This window comes from Engraulis encrasicolus, chromosome 19 (genome assembly GCF_034702125.1).
Source record: "Engraulis encrasicolus isolate BLACKSEA-1 chromosome 19, IST_EnEncr_1.0, whole genome shotgun sequence".
Classification (NCBI taxonomy): domain Eukaryota; kingdom Metazoa; phylum Chordata; class Actinopteri; order Clupeiformes; family Engraulidae; genus Engraulis; species Engraulis encrasicolus.
The window spans coordinates 37,233,269-37,251,582 of record NC_085875.1 but is presented as its reverse complement, the minus strand read 5'-3'; the positions used below and the strand labels follow the sequence as shown (position 1 = coordinate 37,251,582).

Here is an 18,314-nt window from a genome sequence, read left to right as displayed (position 1 = left end):
TAGTTGACAATCACCACTTTATCAATAATCACTGGTTATATTTGGAAACTTGGGGCAACAGAGTGTAAAGAATAGGTCATGAAAAAATGCCAAATAGTACCTTGGAGAATGTGGTCTGATTCTTTAAATCCTTGAGCTACGTCTCCTTTCTTGATGGTCCTCACCGGTTGGTAAAATGACTGGCATTTTATGGCATCCTGATTGAGGGGAAAACATTTTTAGAAAATATATGTCATCTGTAATAACACTTTTTTTTAGAAAGTGAGCTCAATCACACTGTGTTTACAGTACGGTTTGTGTTTTTACCTATTTGAATACACCTTGTAACTGGGCCATTCTCCTGGTTAAATTACAACTCACTACTTTATACAAGTGTTGATAACATCTAATTAAGTGTTTGGTGGGCCATTAGCCTGGTCAGTGAGTGTGTTTACATGCAGTTCAGTATCCCGAATATGAGGTATATCCCGGTTATGATCATATTCGGGATAATGTGTTTATATGCGCACAGAACGTTATATCCCAGTCTACATTCTTGGCCGTTATAGAATTCTCTTCAAATGCGTGTAGCCTGGATACCAGCAACAGCGTTCCATGGGAAGCCCCTGTATTCGGGATAAGGTGTATACATGCGTCAGTATCCCGGCTTCTTTCGGAGAACTCCACCTAGCATATCCCGATTTCTCAGTATCCCGAATAATGGCTTATTCGGGATACTGAAGTGTTTATATGCGCAAACGCAAATTCGGGATACATAATATCCCGATCATATTCGGGATACTGAACTGCATGTATACGCACTCAGTATGCCAAGGACCTTGCTAAGTAGTAATCCAGGTAACCTTGAGGTAGTGGTAAATCATCTAATGCAAGAACCTGGAATCCTTATTTCCTTAACTAAATGACTATAGTGAACAATCGATTTATTTACCACTTGGTGCAGGTTGATTTAGCCAGGTTTATCACTTAACCATGTTCTTGGAATACTCCCCTGGTCTTACCACACTCTTGTACTGAATGACAATTGAGTGGAAGTTTATGGATAGCTAAGGACAGGCTAGTAGGGCCATGAGAGCCTTAACTACAGCTTTCATCTAATCTTAAACCCCAATATGTCTAGAGAATTTTAGCAATGATAGGGGCATCTCCTATCAACAAATGGGGTTGATGTCAATCCGAGTTCAGTATAGAAAAAACACGCCCGTCCGTCTCAAAAATATTCTGGGTGCAGGAACAGCAAAGTCACATGAAAATTGAAAATAAAGTCCACACACCAGGCTTCCGTTTCTTTACATTTAATGTGAGGTTTTGGGCAGCATGACCGCTAAGGGAGCCTAGTGTGCAGACTTTATTTTCAATTTTGATGTCAATCCAGTCAGAGGGAGGACACACCCACCTGGATGGTGACGACAGGCTGCATCTCCTCGTAGGAGATCCTCACGGCCTTGGCTGCTCTCTGGGCGTGTGCCTGGGTGTCGGCCACCACCGCTCCCACTATGTGACCTACACACGAAACCTGAATCACAAGCACACATACATGAATGCATAAATGAAGACACGATGTATGTAGGAAACGTTTAAGTAGTGCAGAGGTGCAAATGATTGGATGCTATGATTACAAATATCAATTCCTGAACCATGCTTACATTAAAGGATTTTGTTTGTAGATGATTTATTATATAACTATTAAGGTATTTAACTGCATTGTTATTTTGGCCATTTTCTGCAAACAAATGCTATACATGACAAGTTTTGTATTTGGGATGTTATATAATAAAACAACAACGTGTATTTAACTCACACACAAAGCTTCATAGTAACTTAATAGTAACATCAAAAGAAGCAGGTGGTTTGTGGTGGTCTTTTTTTCCAAAGCTGCATATATGCATACAGTATAGATGAAATAATACTAAAGACTTAATTGAAATTACTTGGTTACTGTAAGTCTTTCACCCATTGATGCTGGATGTTGCGTTGCACATTGGCCCTGCCACCTGGAGCAGCATGACGCAACATTCAGGCTCATGATATTTAGATAATTTTATTAAACATCTTGGTATGTTAGAGCTGAATGAACACATTCTAATGCAAGATGAGGCTCTTGGTGTTTAAATGCAACTTATTGTATGTTTTTATGTGCTTCAGAGACTGAGATATTTCATTTTTATACAGTAGGCTGAGGGCAACTTTTCTTTAAAAGGGCTTAGGCATTCAGCAGACTTTTTAGCAAGTGCTTCAGGCATCAATAGGTTATACAAAGTTGAGTATGAATAAATATATATCTAAATTTGTACAGCATGGTCCCGCTCCCTTCTACCATTGGTGCAGAGTCAGTGTGACAACTTACCGTGTCCTCCGCCATCACCGTCTCATCGTAGACTGCCGGTCCCGTCATGTTGCTGCCACGGATGTCTTTACATGACACAAAAGTCACGAATCCAGGGATTGCAGACGCCTCTGTTGTGTCAATGGATCTTATTACAATAGAGAAAAAAAGATTTGTTAAGAAATTGGTTCCTTCCATTTTGTATTTTCTATTTATCATTCACCATTATTATCATAGTCATTATCCTTATTATTAATATTATTATTTGCAAACATTGATTATTAATTATGGTGAATTCAGGTAAATTGGGCCACCTTATACTGTAAGTGAATGGCCCAAAGTGGCCCAATATACCTGAATTCACCATATATTAGTGGGTAAAGAAATAAAGTGTTGGGAAATGACCCAGGATGCCCATTGGCAACTGCCCATATGGTATGGGTGTTTTAGCACCACAGCACCCCGTGGTTGAACTCACTTAATGCGTGCGTATGCCTTGGTGCTGGTGACCAGGGCTAGATGGAGCTCGTTTTCATAGCAGGGGATGTCGTCACAGTAAACCGCCTCGCCGGTGGCCTGCTTCAGGGCTGACAGGTGCATGACGGGCCGGCCCACAACATCGTCAGCCTTCTGTCCGTTAGGCACAGCCTGTGGAGGTGTCAACGTGTTAACATACAGGAAATGCACAATACTGTTGTTGTTTTAAGAGGCACAGCATATCCTAGTTTGATCAGGGCCGGTTCTGGCTTATTTGGTGCCCTAGGCGAGTTTGAGTTCTGGCGCCCCCCCTTCTTATACCTTACAGATCACAAGAGTAATATCCGTAGTAAGCTTAACTAAATAGCATCAAGAACAATAACCGTTTTTCATCAAATGGATTTGTGGTTCTTTTTGACAGGCGACCAACACATCAGATTGAGTCGCATGAAAGTAGCTTCACTGTGTGGTATGTTGGATGTGATGGTGGTGGGGCCCCCAACCCCAGATGAGATGGAGGTTATCAATGTGTTTGAATTGTAACGTGAAATTGAAATGCCAGGAGAGTGATACAGTAGGCCTACATTTGCATGTAAAATGCATGTGTAGACAATAAGCCTACCAAGGAGGTCTGCATTGATCTACACTACCTACAGCATCACAAAGCATGGCAGCATAACAATTTTAAGCTACACATTTGTGCTGTCTTCCAAACCAATTTCATTTCTGGACTGGAAATAGTGGTGCATTTGTGAGTAGGAGAATGAGAAGGGGGCTATCTATGTGTTTGAACTGGAGGGACAGGGTGAGAGAAAGGGAGAAGAGCTGTCACGCTATTGAATTTCATAATATACAAAATATAGTAAATGGCCTCACTTGTCTGCTGTGCATGGTTCTGTTACATGATTAATGTAGGCTATGTCATTCTGGTCTGGAAATTAATGTTTTTTTAAGCTTACAACAAGCAGGTAATTCATGTGGATGGAAGGAGATATGGCAGCTAAAATTGTTTTAAACATTGCACCAGTCTTACTTTACATTGCTTGTCAACCTAAGCAAGTAGGCCTATTATGATATCAGGTGGGTGTTAGTGAGTAGTGAGTAGGCTACTAACAGCTACTTTACTGGATTTCATTGCTTGGCATACTTGGCTAATGTTAGCATGCTAACTAGCGATTTCTCTGATCAAAAACAAAGCTCTTTTTCTCTCTAATTCCAAATAGTAACCTCATAACTATTAGGCTTTCCATAATCACAAACGGTTGCTGATTAAATCACATAGTTCCAAAACACCCTCTGAAACTCCTGCATCATGCAATGAGTGGTTTAATGAGAACATAATCTCCATCCAGCAGAGCAGCACTATTGTTTGCGCTTGCCCTCTGTCTCTCGAGTGAGTCTCCAAATTCAAAATAGAGCGCAGGCTGTCACTCGTCCCGCCCCCTTTCTCAGAACTGTCTGTTTATTGGTTCACAGACTTCCCAGAGACAGTTGGAAGCGATATTACTATTGGCTGAGGGGCGCTTTGCCGTGAGGAGCGCTTTCGCCACTCTTTGTTGATTACGACTTCATAAAAAAAAACTTCATATCGCAAAATTACGCATAGGAGAGCGCCATTTCGGCGCCCCTTCTTCACATGGCGCTCTAGGCGACCGTCTAGCCGGCCTATGCTAAAAACCGGCCCTGAGTTTGATACACAGCCATTACATTTGTAATAGGCTAGAGTCATGGTTTCCAAATGGAGGCTCGTGGGTCAGATCCGGCCCGGGCTTGGCAAACATTTGGCCCGCCATGAGGTTGGAACAAATGAAGACATACATGCATGCCATCTGTGGCCATACGGTCGGGTGATTTGTTTGGCCCTCAGCCTCATTTGTGCTAATTTGGCCCTTGGGGAAAATAATTGGAGACCACTAGGCTAAAGTGTTGCTAGTGCTAGCCTAGATCAGATGGTAAAAACGTGCTCATTTTCCCAACATGGAAGTGAGAATGGATAAAAAAAAACAATTATGTGAGATGTTTCAATTCAATTATTTGCCTGTAGTGCTTAGGTAGTTCATGGGGAATAAAACGCAATGTATCTCACACACAGTATCTAGAGGTTCACCTGGTATAGCTGGACACTCGAGGGAGTTTCTGCGTGGAAGATCTCCGTGGCGCTTCGATAGTCTGGGCGAACATCTTCTACAACAACTCCCTGTAGATGAGGGCAAACGGGTTTAACAAGATCAGAGTCACTTAGACAAAGTAAAATTCCATTCGCAAGATGTGTAAAATCATCTTATGACACTCTGAAACACAATGCTGTGTTCTGATTGGTTACTGGGCATACAATAAAAAAATACAAAAAATGGGCATACACTGCTTCTTACTGAATGTCTGAGAAAAGACCCAGGCCAGATTTGAACCTTGGTCCCCATGGCCATACAAGCCCATTTGTGGTCGTGTGTGGGACGGGTCGTGACCACAGCACCCCCATATTAAACATTATAGATGTCATGCCATTTTCCCACATCCCTATGGACAGTAATGTAATTCCTGTTGTAAGGAAACCGACATACATCTTGTGCCAGTTTCTGCTGGACTGTCAGGTAGAACTTGAAGAAGAGGCTTATGGTCAGGGTGCGTCTGTAGGTCACCATCCCTCCGGGCACAGACGGGGCCAGAGTCATCTCCTCCGCCAGGGATGCGCAGGCATCTTCCAGAAGACTCTCATTCCATGGCCTGGTACGAGAACATGAAAAGTTCAGGAGACGTGCTCCCGCTCACACTATCGCTTAATGATTCTCACAGTTTTTAAGTGGGTGCTGAACAGGGGTGAAAGTAGTTTTTGTTTCTTACCGGTGCTACCACCCGCAAACAAACAATAAACAAACAAAATAAACATGTGCACTACAAATCTACAGTACATCGCTGCATGACTATTTTGGGAGTCTCTTCATAGGAGGACACTTGTCTCAAATGGCATAGTGTGGTCGTATGTGTTTTCCAATAAATTAGTACACTTTACGTTTTTCAAATGTGTTTTTTTGGTAGCATTTAATCTCTTCTCTTACCGGTATGCACACCTGTCTACTTTCACCCCTGGTGCTGAAGCCCACATTCCTTCATTCTGATACAAGAACAATCAGCATTTTGAATGGCAGAGCTGACGACCTCTGCAAACACTAAGTCACACACCTGCCGAGTAGCTTCTTGGTGGTCTTACTGGCCAGGACGGTGGTTGGTGCCATTCCTCCGTAGCTGAGCCGCAGGTCCTTGACAACGTTGGAGCCCTCTTGAAAGGACACGCTCATCCCACAGGTGACGATGGAGATGTCGTCCTCTCTGCGGGGCGACTGCTTGAAGGCAGAGAAATACTGGCCCTGGATCCCACATAACAATCCACAGCATACAGAGAGTCAGGATTTGGAGTCAGTCATCTGCATGTCCTTTTTCAGTGATATCTCTACATGAATAATTGTGTCCTATGCCCAAAATTGGGAGGTAGGCGTAAGCACAGTAATACAGTAACCTCAAATAAAAAGAGATGAGACTTGGCTGGCTCAGCACACATGACATCTCAACATATGCCAGTGTACCTCAATTTTAATGGTCTATAGACATCCCGAATTAATAATTCAGAATTAAATAGTTCCATCGAGTTTACTTTGATCTTTCCTTTAATTCCGAATTAAGAGGTGTTTACATGACATTTTTAAAGCGGAATCGAGCTTTATTCAGAATTAAAGTCAGTTAATTCCGAATTAAATGTCTCATGTTCATGTAGCAAATGTGTCATGCTCATGTTCTCTGTTCTACATGTGTGGGCATTTGCTTAAAATCCATTTGTCTGCCTTGCATGGTTGACCTAAAGTAAGGTAACGTAACTTTATTGATACCCGAAGGTAGATTTGTTTGCAGGTAAAAAGTAGAAGCTTACAACAACAGCACCACGCAATACAACGACAGCGACACAAGAAAACAGACAGGACAGAAGAGTAACAAAACAAACATTGACAAACAGACAACCAAATGCTCCAGGTGCATGGTTGACCTTTTTCGTGTACGGAATTTCAATGGCCAGCAGGATCTCGTCAGGCCTGAGGACGGTTTTACGGTATCCTGGGAAAAACTGGCCGTCCATCTCAACCACACGTGTTCCTCCTAGAACAAAGCATGCAAAACTTTATGGGAGGTTATGACAAACATGTCAAATGCCGTTGCAATATGAACTGATACAGTACCTCTTTTGTAATACAGCACTTGGAAAATGTGCCATTCAATGCCACCTTAGCTAACTTTGCAGTAAAGGTTTTACTGTATGCAGTAATGATGCAAGAACTTTTGAATCATTAACTTACACCACTGCAAGTCAAACACTACCAAAACGGACAGAAAACTTTTAAATCATTCCTTCTTGTTTTGTGTTGTTTCTTTTTGTGATGAAGTACATAAATGAGATAAGCGTATATCTAACATCAATAATATACTTAGAGGTCAAAAACACTATACATTACACAAAATTGATTATGTCATGTGTGACAGTGTATTTCGCCCCTGTGTGACTGTTTCCAAGAATCCCTGTGAACTTGTTCATGGCACATGCCTGGATTCGTACACAGTTCACAGTCCTCCTGCATTAATTCATGACCTGAAGAGGAGCACAAAGTTTACGAGAGCAGGCGTACCCATTCTCTGGTCCTATCCTATCAGGCGTACCCATTCTCTGGTCCTATCCTATCTCTCAGGCGTATCTGGCCACTGCCTTATCTCCCACGGCTGCTCAGAAAAATGATTATCCTCCAACAGGGCCGCTGACAGCTTTGGCTGGGCCCAGGACAAAGTCATCTGAAAAGGACCCCCACCCAATAAATTCAATGCAATGACGGCCCAATTATGGGACCCCCATCTCCCTGGGTCCGGGACAACGGACCCCTTTGTCCCCCCTCTTGTCGGCTTCCCTACCCTCCACCCCCCCACGTGCCAGGGCACAGAAACAAACACAACTGCCTACAGTACCTTTGGACATGAGCGTTAACTTGCATGCCGAAGCCATGAATACAGGGTTTAGGTCAGAGATGGGACTGGCTGTCATTATGTTTCCTCCGACAGCCTGAAAAAATAAGAGGAGGCATAGAAGAAAATGATTTAGGAACTTTACTGCTTATTATGGTGACGGTTCAACAGGATGTAAAATACTGTGTGCGTACATTTTAAAACTATATAATTTAAATAAAAGTAATAACAACGACAATTAAGGTACTTAGTACCTCTTCCTGACTTCATCTCATTAATATATATATATATATTATTTACATATTTTCAGCCACAATGGTATACTACTGAACTTCTTTTGTATAAGAAAAAGAAACGTGTAAAGTGATAGACAATTGCCCCTAAAAAGGTCCCAACAAGAAAAGGTCCCACACACACTCACACACTATTATGTTGTTGGACCACCTTTAGCTTTAATTACACCACACATTTGTTCTTGTGTTGTGTTATTCAATAAACTTCTGCAATGTCTGGATTTCTTTTTTTCCTGTGTTGCATTAAGTTTTCACCAAGATCTTGTATTGATGATGGTAGAGTCTGCACACCGTGTAAAGCCCTCAGCAGCATATCCCAAAAATTCTCTTTGGTGGCCAATCCATGAGTAAAAAGTCTCATGTTCCCTGAATCTTGCTTTCAAAGTTTGAGCCTGATGAGTCCTGGCATTGTCAACTTGGAATATATGCGTGCCATCAGGAAATTAAAAAAACATTTATTTACAGTAGGTAGTCAGCTGTGCTCATTCTTTGAGAATATAGTACTGTAGCTGAACCTACGTTTCAATGATTGCTGATGTTTACAATGATTGCGGATTGCATGATTTTTTTATTGAAATACTAAATGTGCAGCCTAATCAGAGCTTAAGGCGGTCCAATAACATATCAGTGTGTGTGACTCTTTTTCTGTGGGGACATTTTTTTGGCCATGCTGTCTATTATTACATACTGTATATTATTAACATTTTCTTATAATATTCAGATCACTTTTAATATTTCCATAGGAAACTGTAATTATATTAAGCATGTTCTTGTTGTTACTGTAACTGATTACAATTACATTTTATTTGTAATTACACTACATAATCCTGTTACATGCAATAAGATACTCACCAACACTGATGCTAGCGTAGTGCGTCATAATACTACAGCACAGTATGTAAATATATGAAACTGACAAGAGTATAATATTGTCCAGTACAGTAGCCTATAGTTAAGTAATGTGCTGCACAGGACAGTGTAGTATCAGTGGCATGACATACCGCAACGTTTCTGATCTGCAAGCCCGCAAACCATCGCAGCTGCTCCAGCACGGCCTTGAAGACCTCCGTCTGATGCGGCGGCAACTTGTCCACTGCTGTGCGCAACACATCCCCCATGGCGGTCAATGTGCACGACGACCCAAACTCAATGCCTTCAACACAAGAGGGTTAACAGTCAATGTCACTCCTCTCAGTTGTTAAGTGCAAAACAATACAAGTAAGACAATACAGTAACACAAGCAATTCAACTACTAAGTGATGAGCCTGATTGGGAAACTCCAACTCACATTGCCATTGTGACACAGTGTTCACAATGCACACTGCACACAACAAAATTGTATTTATGCCTCATCTGTGCAAGGGGGCAGCCCCCAATGGCGCCCCAAGGGAGCAGTGCGGCAGGACGGTACCATGCTCAGGATACCTCAGTCATGGAGGAGGATGGGGGAGAGCACTGTTTAATTACTCCCCCAAACCAACCTGGCGGGTTGGGAGTCGAATCGGTAACCTTTGGGCTACAAGTCTTACGCCCTAACCGCTTACCCATGACTGCAGAAAGTACAATAGCACAAGCAATGCAACTAAGAAAACTCTACGGGTACTATGGGCGACACTCTGAGGCTCCCAGAAGTAATACTGTCATCAGGTTAAGGGGGAACAATTAAAATTAAAATTAAAACTTAAATATTACAGGCATTGGTACAACATACTTCATGGTGGAGGATGCATTGTGCTAAGGATCTCTGAAGCATGCCAGGTAAAAGATAACATTTTTACATGTCTGAAGTAAAAGAAAAAACTCAGCAACTTGTACTGAACAGCTTATCCCACAGGGTATGGTGCTTACCATCCTTGGTGTGGCGTACGCTGTTGAGCTCTGGGATGTGGACAGGGGAGAGGATGACCGGGTACAGCAGGTTTTTGAACTTCATCTCAATACCTAAATCATAACAGGGTTAACTGAACAGTGAATCTTCATAAGAGTAAGAGTATGCACATACCTCCTCTCTGGTGCAGGACAAAGGCGCATCTGATAGTGGAAAGAGTAGAAGTCCACACACTGTAGCTCCACTTTGAAAATGTATTCAGGTCATACGTTTCAAAACATTGTATGATCTGAATACATTTTCAAAGCGGAGGTACAGTGTACAAACTTCTACTCATTTACAAAACAGTGAGCAATAGCAAGCGCCATGCATTTACAAAAAACTGGATCATTGCAGCAATCAGTGCTTGTTGTAGCCTCTGTAATGATGCGCCTGACGATGCACTCTTCTCACTATCTATTCTTTTGCATTTGACAATGTTTTAAAGACGGAAATGTATGCTGCAATTTTCAAGAAATATGGAAATGCTGATGACAGGAGAAATGCATTGTGTAAGCCAGGGTTCAATATAAACCACAGTCATATGCCTCTTATGGTGACCCCATCCATCTCAGATATAGCAATGCAGAACTGTTGCACAATGCACAACTCCCGCCGCCTTTGGGTATGGCCTATTTTAGAAATTACAGATGGGATTTGACGTCAACTGAAGGCAGTTTCAGTTCATTTCTGAAGTGGAGAAGCATGACTTTTTTTAGGAATTGTGTAGATTTTGTTTCGTTTTTAATTAGCCCAGTGTACAGTGTTGCCTTTTTTTGTAGCATTCCTTTACAGTTCACACCTTTTTTTTTACAGCTGCTTCTCAGTTTGCGACACCGTAAATAGTCTGTGGCCCTTAGTGTTTTATATTGTTGCAAAACCCGCACTGAATTTAAGATTAGAAGCCCTTTATTTACCATGGTTAATCATTTATGTGATCGGTAACAGTGTGTGACCACAAGGCATGACAGCTATTAAGATTCAGCTAAGGACAGTGTGTGGACTTTACGTCTCAAGTCATCTCACACTGACTCGGAATCAGACTGAGGGACTCTCCAGTCAGTCATTAATGTCGGAGATTAGTGCTGAGTTGTGCTTTATAAAATTGCAAACAATCTTTTTGGCTCATTTTGTGGTTGCCTGCCTCTTATATTGCAGGACCTGCTAATGCATTTTCAGTTTGTATTTAGTGTGTGTGTGTGTGTGTGTGTGTGTCTGTGTCTGTGTGTGTGTGTGTGTGTGTGTGTGTGTGTGTGTGTGTGTGTGTGTGTGTGTGTGTGTGTGTGAGTGTGTGTGTGTGTGTGTGTGTGTGTGTGTGTGTGTGTGTGTGTGTGTGTGTGTGTTTAACTGAGGTCATCCACAACAGTTCGCCACTTGGGGCTTAAACCCGTCACCCACCAGTCAACGTTCCAGCTTGGGCATGGGCTTGGGGCTTGGGCACAGCACAATACCGCTCAGCTAAAAAGGTCCAGACTGATAGCTCATCGCTACCAATACTGTATGAGGCTTTGGGAGGGAGGTATACTAAGTAACGTTGTACACCAAACTCTGCTAGTTGGCATCCGTTACACTCAACCCCCGTAAAACTCACTCCTATCCGGGTCACAGCACCCGGTATGACCTGGATGGGAGTGAGGCTAACGGTGCAGACCAATAGCACATCGCTACGATACCCTATGAGGCTTTGGGAGGGAGGTATACTAACGTTCTACGCCGAACTCTGCAAGTTAGCATCCGTTATGGTATGTGTGTGTGTGTGTGTGCAGGTGTGTGCGTGTGTGTGTACGTGTGTACTTGTGTACGTGTGTACTTGTGTACGTGTGTACGTCTGTACTTGTCTGTGTTAATACACCCATTTTTTGTATTCTCTCTATTCTTTTTTTCTTTTCTTTTCTTCATGTTGTCAGGAAATCTCACCTACTTCTGTGTTCCCGACCACCAGTTTAGCCTCTGGATAACTGGCCTTTAGCTCTAGGAGTTCTGGGAGGGAACTGGGCTGAACCCACAGCAGCCGCTCCCCTTTGAACCTCACCTCCAGCAGAGGCTCCTTACAAATGCTCTGCAAAGTCAAAGACAAAGACAAAGGCCCACTCTCAGTATATACAGTATGATATGTTAATCCAGATGATATGAACAGGCCAAGGACAACTATAAACAGGTGCACTTGCACAGGGAGAGAGAGAGAGATAGATACCTGCCTTAAGCTGAATGTATGTAAGAGTGAGATATATATGGCAAATATATGTGTAATGATGTGTGTAATGTCTTCTGTATTTATGTAGGCTATGTATGTGTGCTACTTGATACCTTAATTTCCCCCTGGGATCAATAAATGATACTCTACTCTACTCTACTCCACTCTACTCTATTCTACTCTACAGTGCACAGTCTGACAACAGAGAATAGGAGTCGTGATAGGCTACTAACCATTAGCTCTGGTGGAAATATGACTTCCTGTGTAGGATCCAGAGGCATGAACTCTGATGGGTCGTATAGTGGTTGGCCTGAGATGGTTGAATTCCCCTGGAAATAAATTAAACATAATAATTAACTCCGCCAAAGAGGAACCAGGATAAAAAAAACCATTATTCTTCACCATTGCGGGATAGGGTGAATTTTGACATCCCAGTTTCTAACTCCACAAAAAGAAGGCAGAAAGACTTGTCAAAAATAGGGTGTAACATAGCCAAATGTTCTATCAAACAGTTTCCTGGGTGGAGGTCTGCACTCTCTGAGTGCATTTTTAGTTATTTGCTGTAATGATGATGGCTGCAGAGTTCATTTCCTGTCAACACTGGTGGCCAACTGCTTTGTTTCATCCACCATCTCTGGTTTAATCTCTCTGACTTTTTGGGGAGAACAACAACACAACCACTAGACGTGATCCTATTTGGTGATTTGAAATGCTGGACGTACATTGATGTGGTCTTCCTTGTGTCCATTGGTGTAGCCATTGTTTGCGGTGTTTCCATTCGTCATACAGCATCCGTTTGTCTTTCCCTTCCCTCCACAGCAGCCCCCCTCCTACAACCATACCAGACAAACATTGACAAGCTTATCAGAATATCAGCGCCTGGGGTCATTTCCCAACCCAGCCCTGGGAGAAAGGGGCCCCAGAATTGGGTCCTTCCTTATTACATTGTATGTATTGGAATGGGGGGTCCTTTCAGATGACTTCGTCCTGGGCCCGGTCAGCAGCTATGGTCAGGGCCATCACATACTATGGTCTGTTACGTTAAAAAACCCGTCAAAGGCAAAGTAAGGTCAAAGTCCAAGTCAGACTTGTTGTTAAAACAGTAAAGAGGTTATCCATGGGATTCTAATGGCAGGGTCATGTGTGAAGCATGTGTAGTGTACAGTGGAACATACCTTTGTAAATGTTTTGTAGCCCTCCAGAATGGGTCTGTAGCCTGTGCATCGGCACAGATTACCTACAATGCGGAGGATGTCAAAGTTCAGTAAACTCTACAGATGCCACTGACAATGTGCTCACAACTGTACACTTTCGAAACACAAACAACTTTGTCATGTTTCTCAAACGCACTTAGATTTTTCCATATATTAAAGATCCCAAGATCCTCAAAGGTAGATTATGTAATTTTTAGAGGTTTATTTGCAGAATTTATGCTGCCCTGCTACTCACACAATTATCATTTTTCATGAATATTCACCGACAACAATTTCTAAGTTCTCATTATGGCCTGGAAATGTCTCACACATGGATCTTAATGGATGTACGTAAATCTGATGGGACAAAAAAAATGTGCGACCCACCTTGAAAAGCCTCTTCCACATCTGGCATGGTTGGCTGGGGGTTATTTCTCAGGAGCGAGTACATGGACATCACGATCCCAGGAGTGCAGAAGCCGCACTGGGAGCCATGGGCTTTGGCTATCCGCTCCTGCAGACATCCGGCATCACCAACGTTTACATGTTTACATGTTTACATTTTACATGTTTAAAAAAGTTTACATTTACATTTATCACATGTACGGTAAACAAGAGGCCAAAACCAATGTGTTTCCAAAAATATCCATATTATGCGTGTAAACAGCCTCTTAGTTTTGGCACCATTTTGACAATTGTAAGGGGGTGGGGGATTTTCAGATAATGAAGTGGGATGCAGTAGCACCATGATCATGCAACATTTTCAACTATTTTAGGGACATGTCTGTGATTTTCTTACTTTTCTCTTCTTACAGTATAATACACTGCAAACCCCTATATACTATATATATGCATGGGTGTATTCAGGGCCACTGACAGTTTTGGAAGGGCCTGAGACAAAATCGTATGAAAGCCCAAGGTCACTTTATTCCATAATCTGTCTCCAAATATATGGGCATTGTATTGTGGTTATCGTTGCGGTAAGTGTGAAGAAGGGAAGGGAAGGTGGGGAAAACTGACAAAGAGGACCTACAAAACTACAGGACCAGTCTGATGGCTCAGCTCTAACAATACTATATGAGGCTTCGGGAGGAAGGTTAATCGGTGGCAGGGTGGTACCCTGCGTGGAAGCCACTGCCACCGGTGTGTGAAAGTGAGTGTGAATGGGTGAATGTGAGGCATGCAATGTAAAGCGCTTTGAGTGCTTGAAGGAGTGGAAAGGCGCTATAAATGCATTCCATTTACCATTTACCAAGGTTTATTAACGTTCCACGCCACCCTCTGCTAGTTGGCCTCCATTACACTCACCTGAACGGGATGTAGTTTGCTGGCCACGCTGCCGATGCCCTCTACAGTGGTGACAGCACAGTGGTGTAGAGAGCAGAGGGGGGCCAGACAGGCGTTAACCGCATGGTGCCTGTGATGAGGACAGTTGAGGACATCTCCACACAACATACTGTATGGTAAGCTACCCTCCCTCTTTGACATCTCCACACAACATTCATGGTAGGCTAGTTCTACCCTCTTTGCAAAGACTTTTCACTGGTGGACCCTGTTAACTGTTCAGCTGAAAAGACTGAACTAAATCATACCAGCATTGCTATGACAACGTAGAGAGAGAGAGAGAGAGAGAGAGCGAGCAAGTGCAAGTGCAAGTGCAACTGCAAGTGCCAGCAGAACCTGTGGAATAAATGAGCAGCTGTTTGAAAAGGATACACCAAGCGGTTCTGGTGCTGGTTGAATTTGGAGACCATGACGGTGCAAGCCCCACAGCCTCCTTCTGCACAGCCCAGCTTGGTCCCAGTCAGACCCACTGACAGTTTACACAGTCAAGGAGCAAGCACACTTGACAAAATATTTCAGGTCTGACAGACCAGTCTGGATATGCATGCATACAGGGATTTGGTTCAAACAATATATGCAAATGATATGCATTTAACTGGAAGCCAGGTTATATTTGCAGAAAACAAATCATCAAACGAGATTGAAATGTATGTGGATATGTCTTCATTATGTGTCTTGATTACAGTACTATATGGATATCTTTTTAATCTGTATATGGGTGATCTGTCCAGGAAACTTAAGGACTGTAGGACTGGATGTATGGTTGGTGACAAGGTTATTAATCATCTTCTGTATGCTGATGATCTTGTTATCCTTTCTCCCTATAGTGCTGGTCTCCAGCAACCCCTACTCAGAGCCTGCTCAGAGTATGGGATAGATTTTGACATCAAATATAATGCAAAAAAGAGTGTTGTCATGATTGCCAGATCTAAGGAGGACAAAAAGTTACAGTTCCCTTCTTTTTATTTAAATAATAGTGAGTTGGCAATTGTAAATAAAGCAGAGTACTTAGGTCATATACTTAGAAATGACTTACGTGATGATGATGACATTCAGCGTCAGTGTTGTAAGATATACGCTCAAGCGAATATGCTGGCACATAAGTTTCATATGTGTTCCAAAGATGTAAAAAAAAATATCTTTTTAGAACCTACTGCACTCCATTATAGCCTACACTGCCCATCTTTGGTGATGACTGTGGATGTTTTATATGTTTGTTTTTGTTGTTTCTTTTATAATGTATATTTATGTATATTTGTCGTGTAGATAATCTGGACCCTGAGTCTGTTGAATAAAGTTACATATGGGTCGTTGATATCAGCCTATTTATAACAAATGTATAACGCTGTGTCTTAACGGGTTAAAGCTCGCAACCACCAGATTTCAAAACTGAATTTCCACCAGGCAGTATGACTGATGAAAACAACCAAAAGACAGCCTTGCACAACAACCCCCCCCCCCCAAACACACACACACACACCCTCTCTCTCTCTCTCACACACACACACACACACACACACACACACACACACACACACACACACACACACACACTTACCTATTTATTTATGAGATTTTTTTTAACGAGATGCAGTAAAACAATCTTCAATTAAAGAGAATCACATCTGCCAAACAAGTCTTCAAATATCAACCTGATCTCACCGCCTTACAAATGTGCAGTCTTGATAATTCCAAGATAATTATGAATAATGTTTGAGGCTTCCATAAACCATTGGTTGGAGCAAAAACAATGTTTAGGCTAAGCAAAATGGGGATATCTTGTGGATCACCTGATTCCATTTAAGAACTCTGCAGCTCAAAGTAAAAAAAAACCCAAAAAACGAAATAATCCCTGCAACAAGTTACGATTTATTCTGCGTATTGCAATATTTTCTTTTCCGAAAATTTGCATTACGCAGTAGGCTACAATGCAGTGAAGTGTAGCCTAGTAGTAAATTTCTTTCCATTAGGCTGCGGAGGAAATATCAAACAGAACTATGACGGAACATCAATAATCACTCAGTGCTATTTTTATTTAAGTAGCCTACCAACAACGACAGGTTTGGATACATTTTCTCCTGAGGTAAGTTAAGAGTGTCATCTCTGGCTCTGCATTTCGCTCCAAAATCTGCAATAGATCAATATTGAAGTTCATAATCATAATTCAGCCTGTGACCAGGAGTAGAGATTGGATGTCTCATTTCAAGCAAATAGGCCTAATTAGGCTACATTATTTATATTCTGGCCACTCACCTTTTTCCCGTTTACAAAGAAAACAAGTTCATCTCCTGGTGGATCCATGCTATTTTGTTTCTGTCAGAAGTCAGCAGCCTACACGTGCGATGAACTGAGGCACCCTTTCGGACTGAAGCAAATCGTTTGAGGGAGCTGGGGAGGGCACTACTGTTTATGACATCCACGCTCAGTTGTAGGCTGTGCCGAACATGTGACCACTCCAGGTATATTACCACGCTAGATAATAAGTCAAAGAGCAGCAGTAGGGAAAGTCTAAGTAGCCGCGCAGTGTGCGAGGAACAAGAAGTGACCAACATTAATCACAGAGTGAAACATCGGAGATAGCCTAATAATGCTATGCGTCCTTTCACCTGTCTCCAGTGGGAAAATATGCGCAAAATTCAACGAATAATAAAAAAGTCCGCCTGATTGCGAATGCGCAAATGTTAGGAAATACTTAGGCTATGCGTGTACACTTCTACACATGCGTGTACACTTCTACACATCAACATTTAGACCTGCTGGGGATTCCGTCTGACCCAAGAAAACCACAGAGAGTGTACTGTGTCATACAAAACACTTAACAAAAATTGGTGCAAAAACTGAAGGTCCCTAAGCCAGGTTTCCCTTCCCACTCGTCCTGCAAAACCACATTAGGTTAATTTGCAGTCCTGGAAATATGGAATTTGATGGCTTGTCCTGGAGATATTCTTCTCCTTGATTTTTTTTACCCTCTTGTAGCTTTTTTTTTAAACAATCCAATGTTTTAAACAATGCCTCTGTCCCCATATGTATATTGGATTACATTTCAGTTTTTGCCTTCTGATGTTACTCTGACTCAGTCTTTCCCAAACTTGTTAAGCTGGAACCCATTTTTGACCTGTAGAATAATTCCTCCTCCTACCCCACATGTTCCCATGCCAAACATTTCCTCTTAAAAGGTGCACTGTGTAGGATGTTGCTGGCCCGAGTAGGTAGGCCTACTGCATCTATATGCTGCTCAATGAAACTATGCTGCCCATTGCCAAATTTGATCTTTTCGTGAATATTTACTGAATAATAAATGTTAATAAAATGTTAAAATAATAAATAATAATATTTGTTTAAATATGTTTAAAACTCTGCTGCCCGTCTGCTCACCAGCTCCCCCTCCAGACAGCACATCACCCCTGTCCTCCGTCAACTTCACTGGCTTCCTATAAAACAATGCATATTTCAAGATCCTTCTCACCACATACAAGGCCCTAAACAACCTGTCCCACCTATCTGTCTAACCTCCTGCACCGCCACACCACCACCCGCGTCACCCCCACCACCTCGACCAAATACCGGACCATTGGGGACAGAGCCTTTGCCGTTGCTGCCCCCACCCTCTGGAACTCTCTCC

General features: G+C 42.3%; 1 protein-coding gene across 1 annotated transcript in view; it reads right to left on the bottom strand.

The window, feature by feature from the left end:
• xdh (xanthine dehydrogenase) overlaps positions 1-17,080 on the bottom strand; it is a 33,106-nt gene extending 16,026 nt beyond the window's left edge. Inside the window, exons 1-20 of the mRNA XM_063184308.1 lie at positions 16,946-17,080; positions 16,763-16,820; positions 15,065-15,161; positions 14,657-14,765; positions 13,736-13,862; positions 13,331-13,392; positions 12,878-12,985; positions 12,389-12,484; positions 11,879-12,020; positions 9,943-10,035; positions 9,096-9,247; positions 7,805-7,898; positions 6,840-6,949; positions 5,984-6,168; positions 5,365-5,527; positions 4,911-5,000; positions 2,805-2,974; positions 2,348-2,474; positions 1,397-1,516; positions 101-197 (exon numbers count right to left, since the gene is read on the bottom strand). Coding sequence (XP_063040378.1) covers positions 101-197; positions 1,397-1,516; positions 2,348-2,474; positions 2,805-2,974; positions 4,911-5,000; positions 5,365-5,527; positions 5,984-6,168; positions 6,840-6,949; positions 7,805-7,898; positions 9,096-9,247; positions 9,943-10,035; positions 11,879-12,020; positions 12,389-12,484; positions 12,878-12,985; positions 13,331-13,392; positions 13,736-13,862; positions 14,657-14,765; positions 15,065-15,161; positions 16,763-16,820; positions 16,946-16,993 — 2,248 coding nt within the window. The 5' untranslated portion in view covers positions 16,994-17,080. The remainder of the gene's footprint in view (positions 1-100; positions 198-1,396; positions 1,517-2,347; positions 2,475-2,804; positions 2,975-4,910; positions 5,001-5,364; positions 5,528-5,983; positions 6,169-6,839; positions 6,950-7,804; positions 7,899-9,095; positions 9,248-9,942; positions 10,036-11,878; positions 12,021-12,388; positions 12,485-12,877; positions 12,986-13,330; positions 13,393-13,735; positions 13,863-14,656; positions 14,766-15,064; positions 15,162-16,762; positions 16,821-16,945) is intronic.
• Between the last annotated feature and the right edge of the window lie 1,234 nt (positions 17,081-18,314).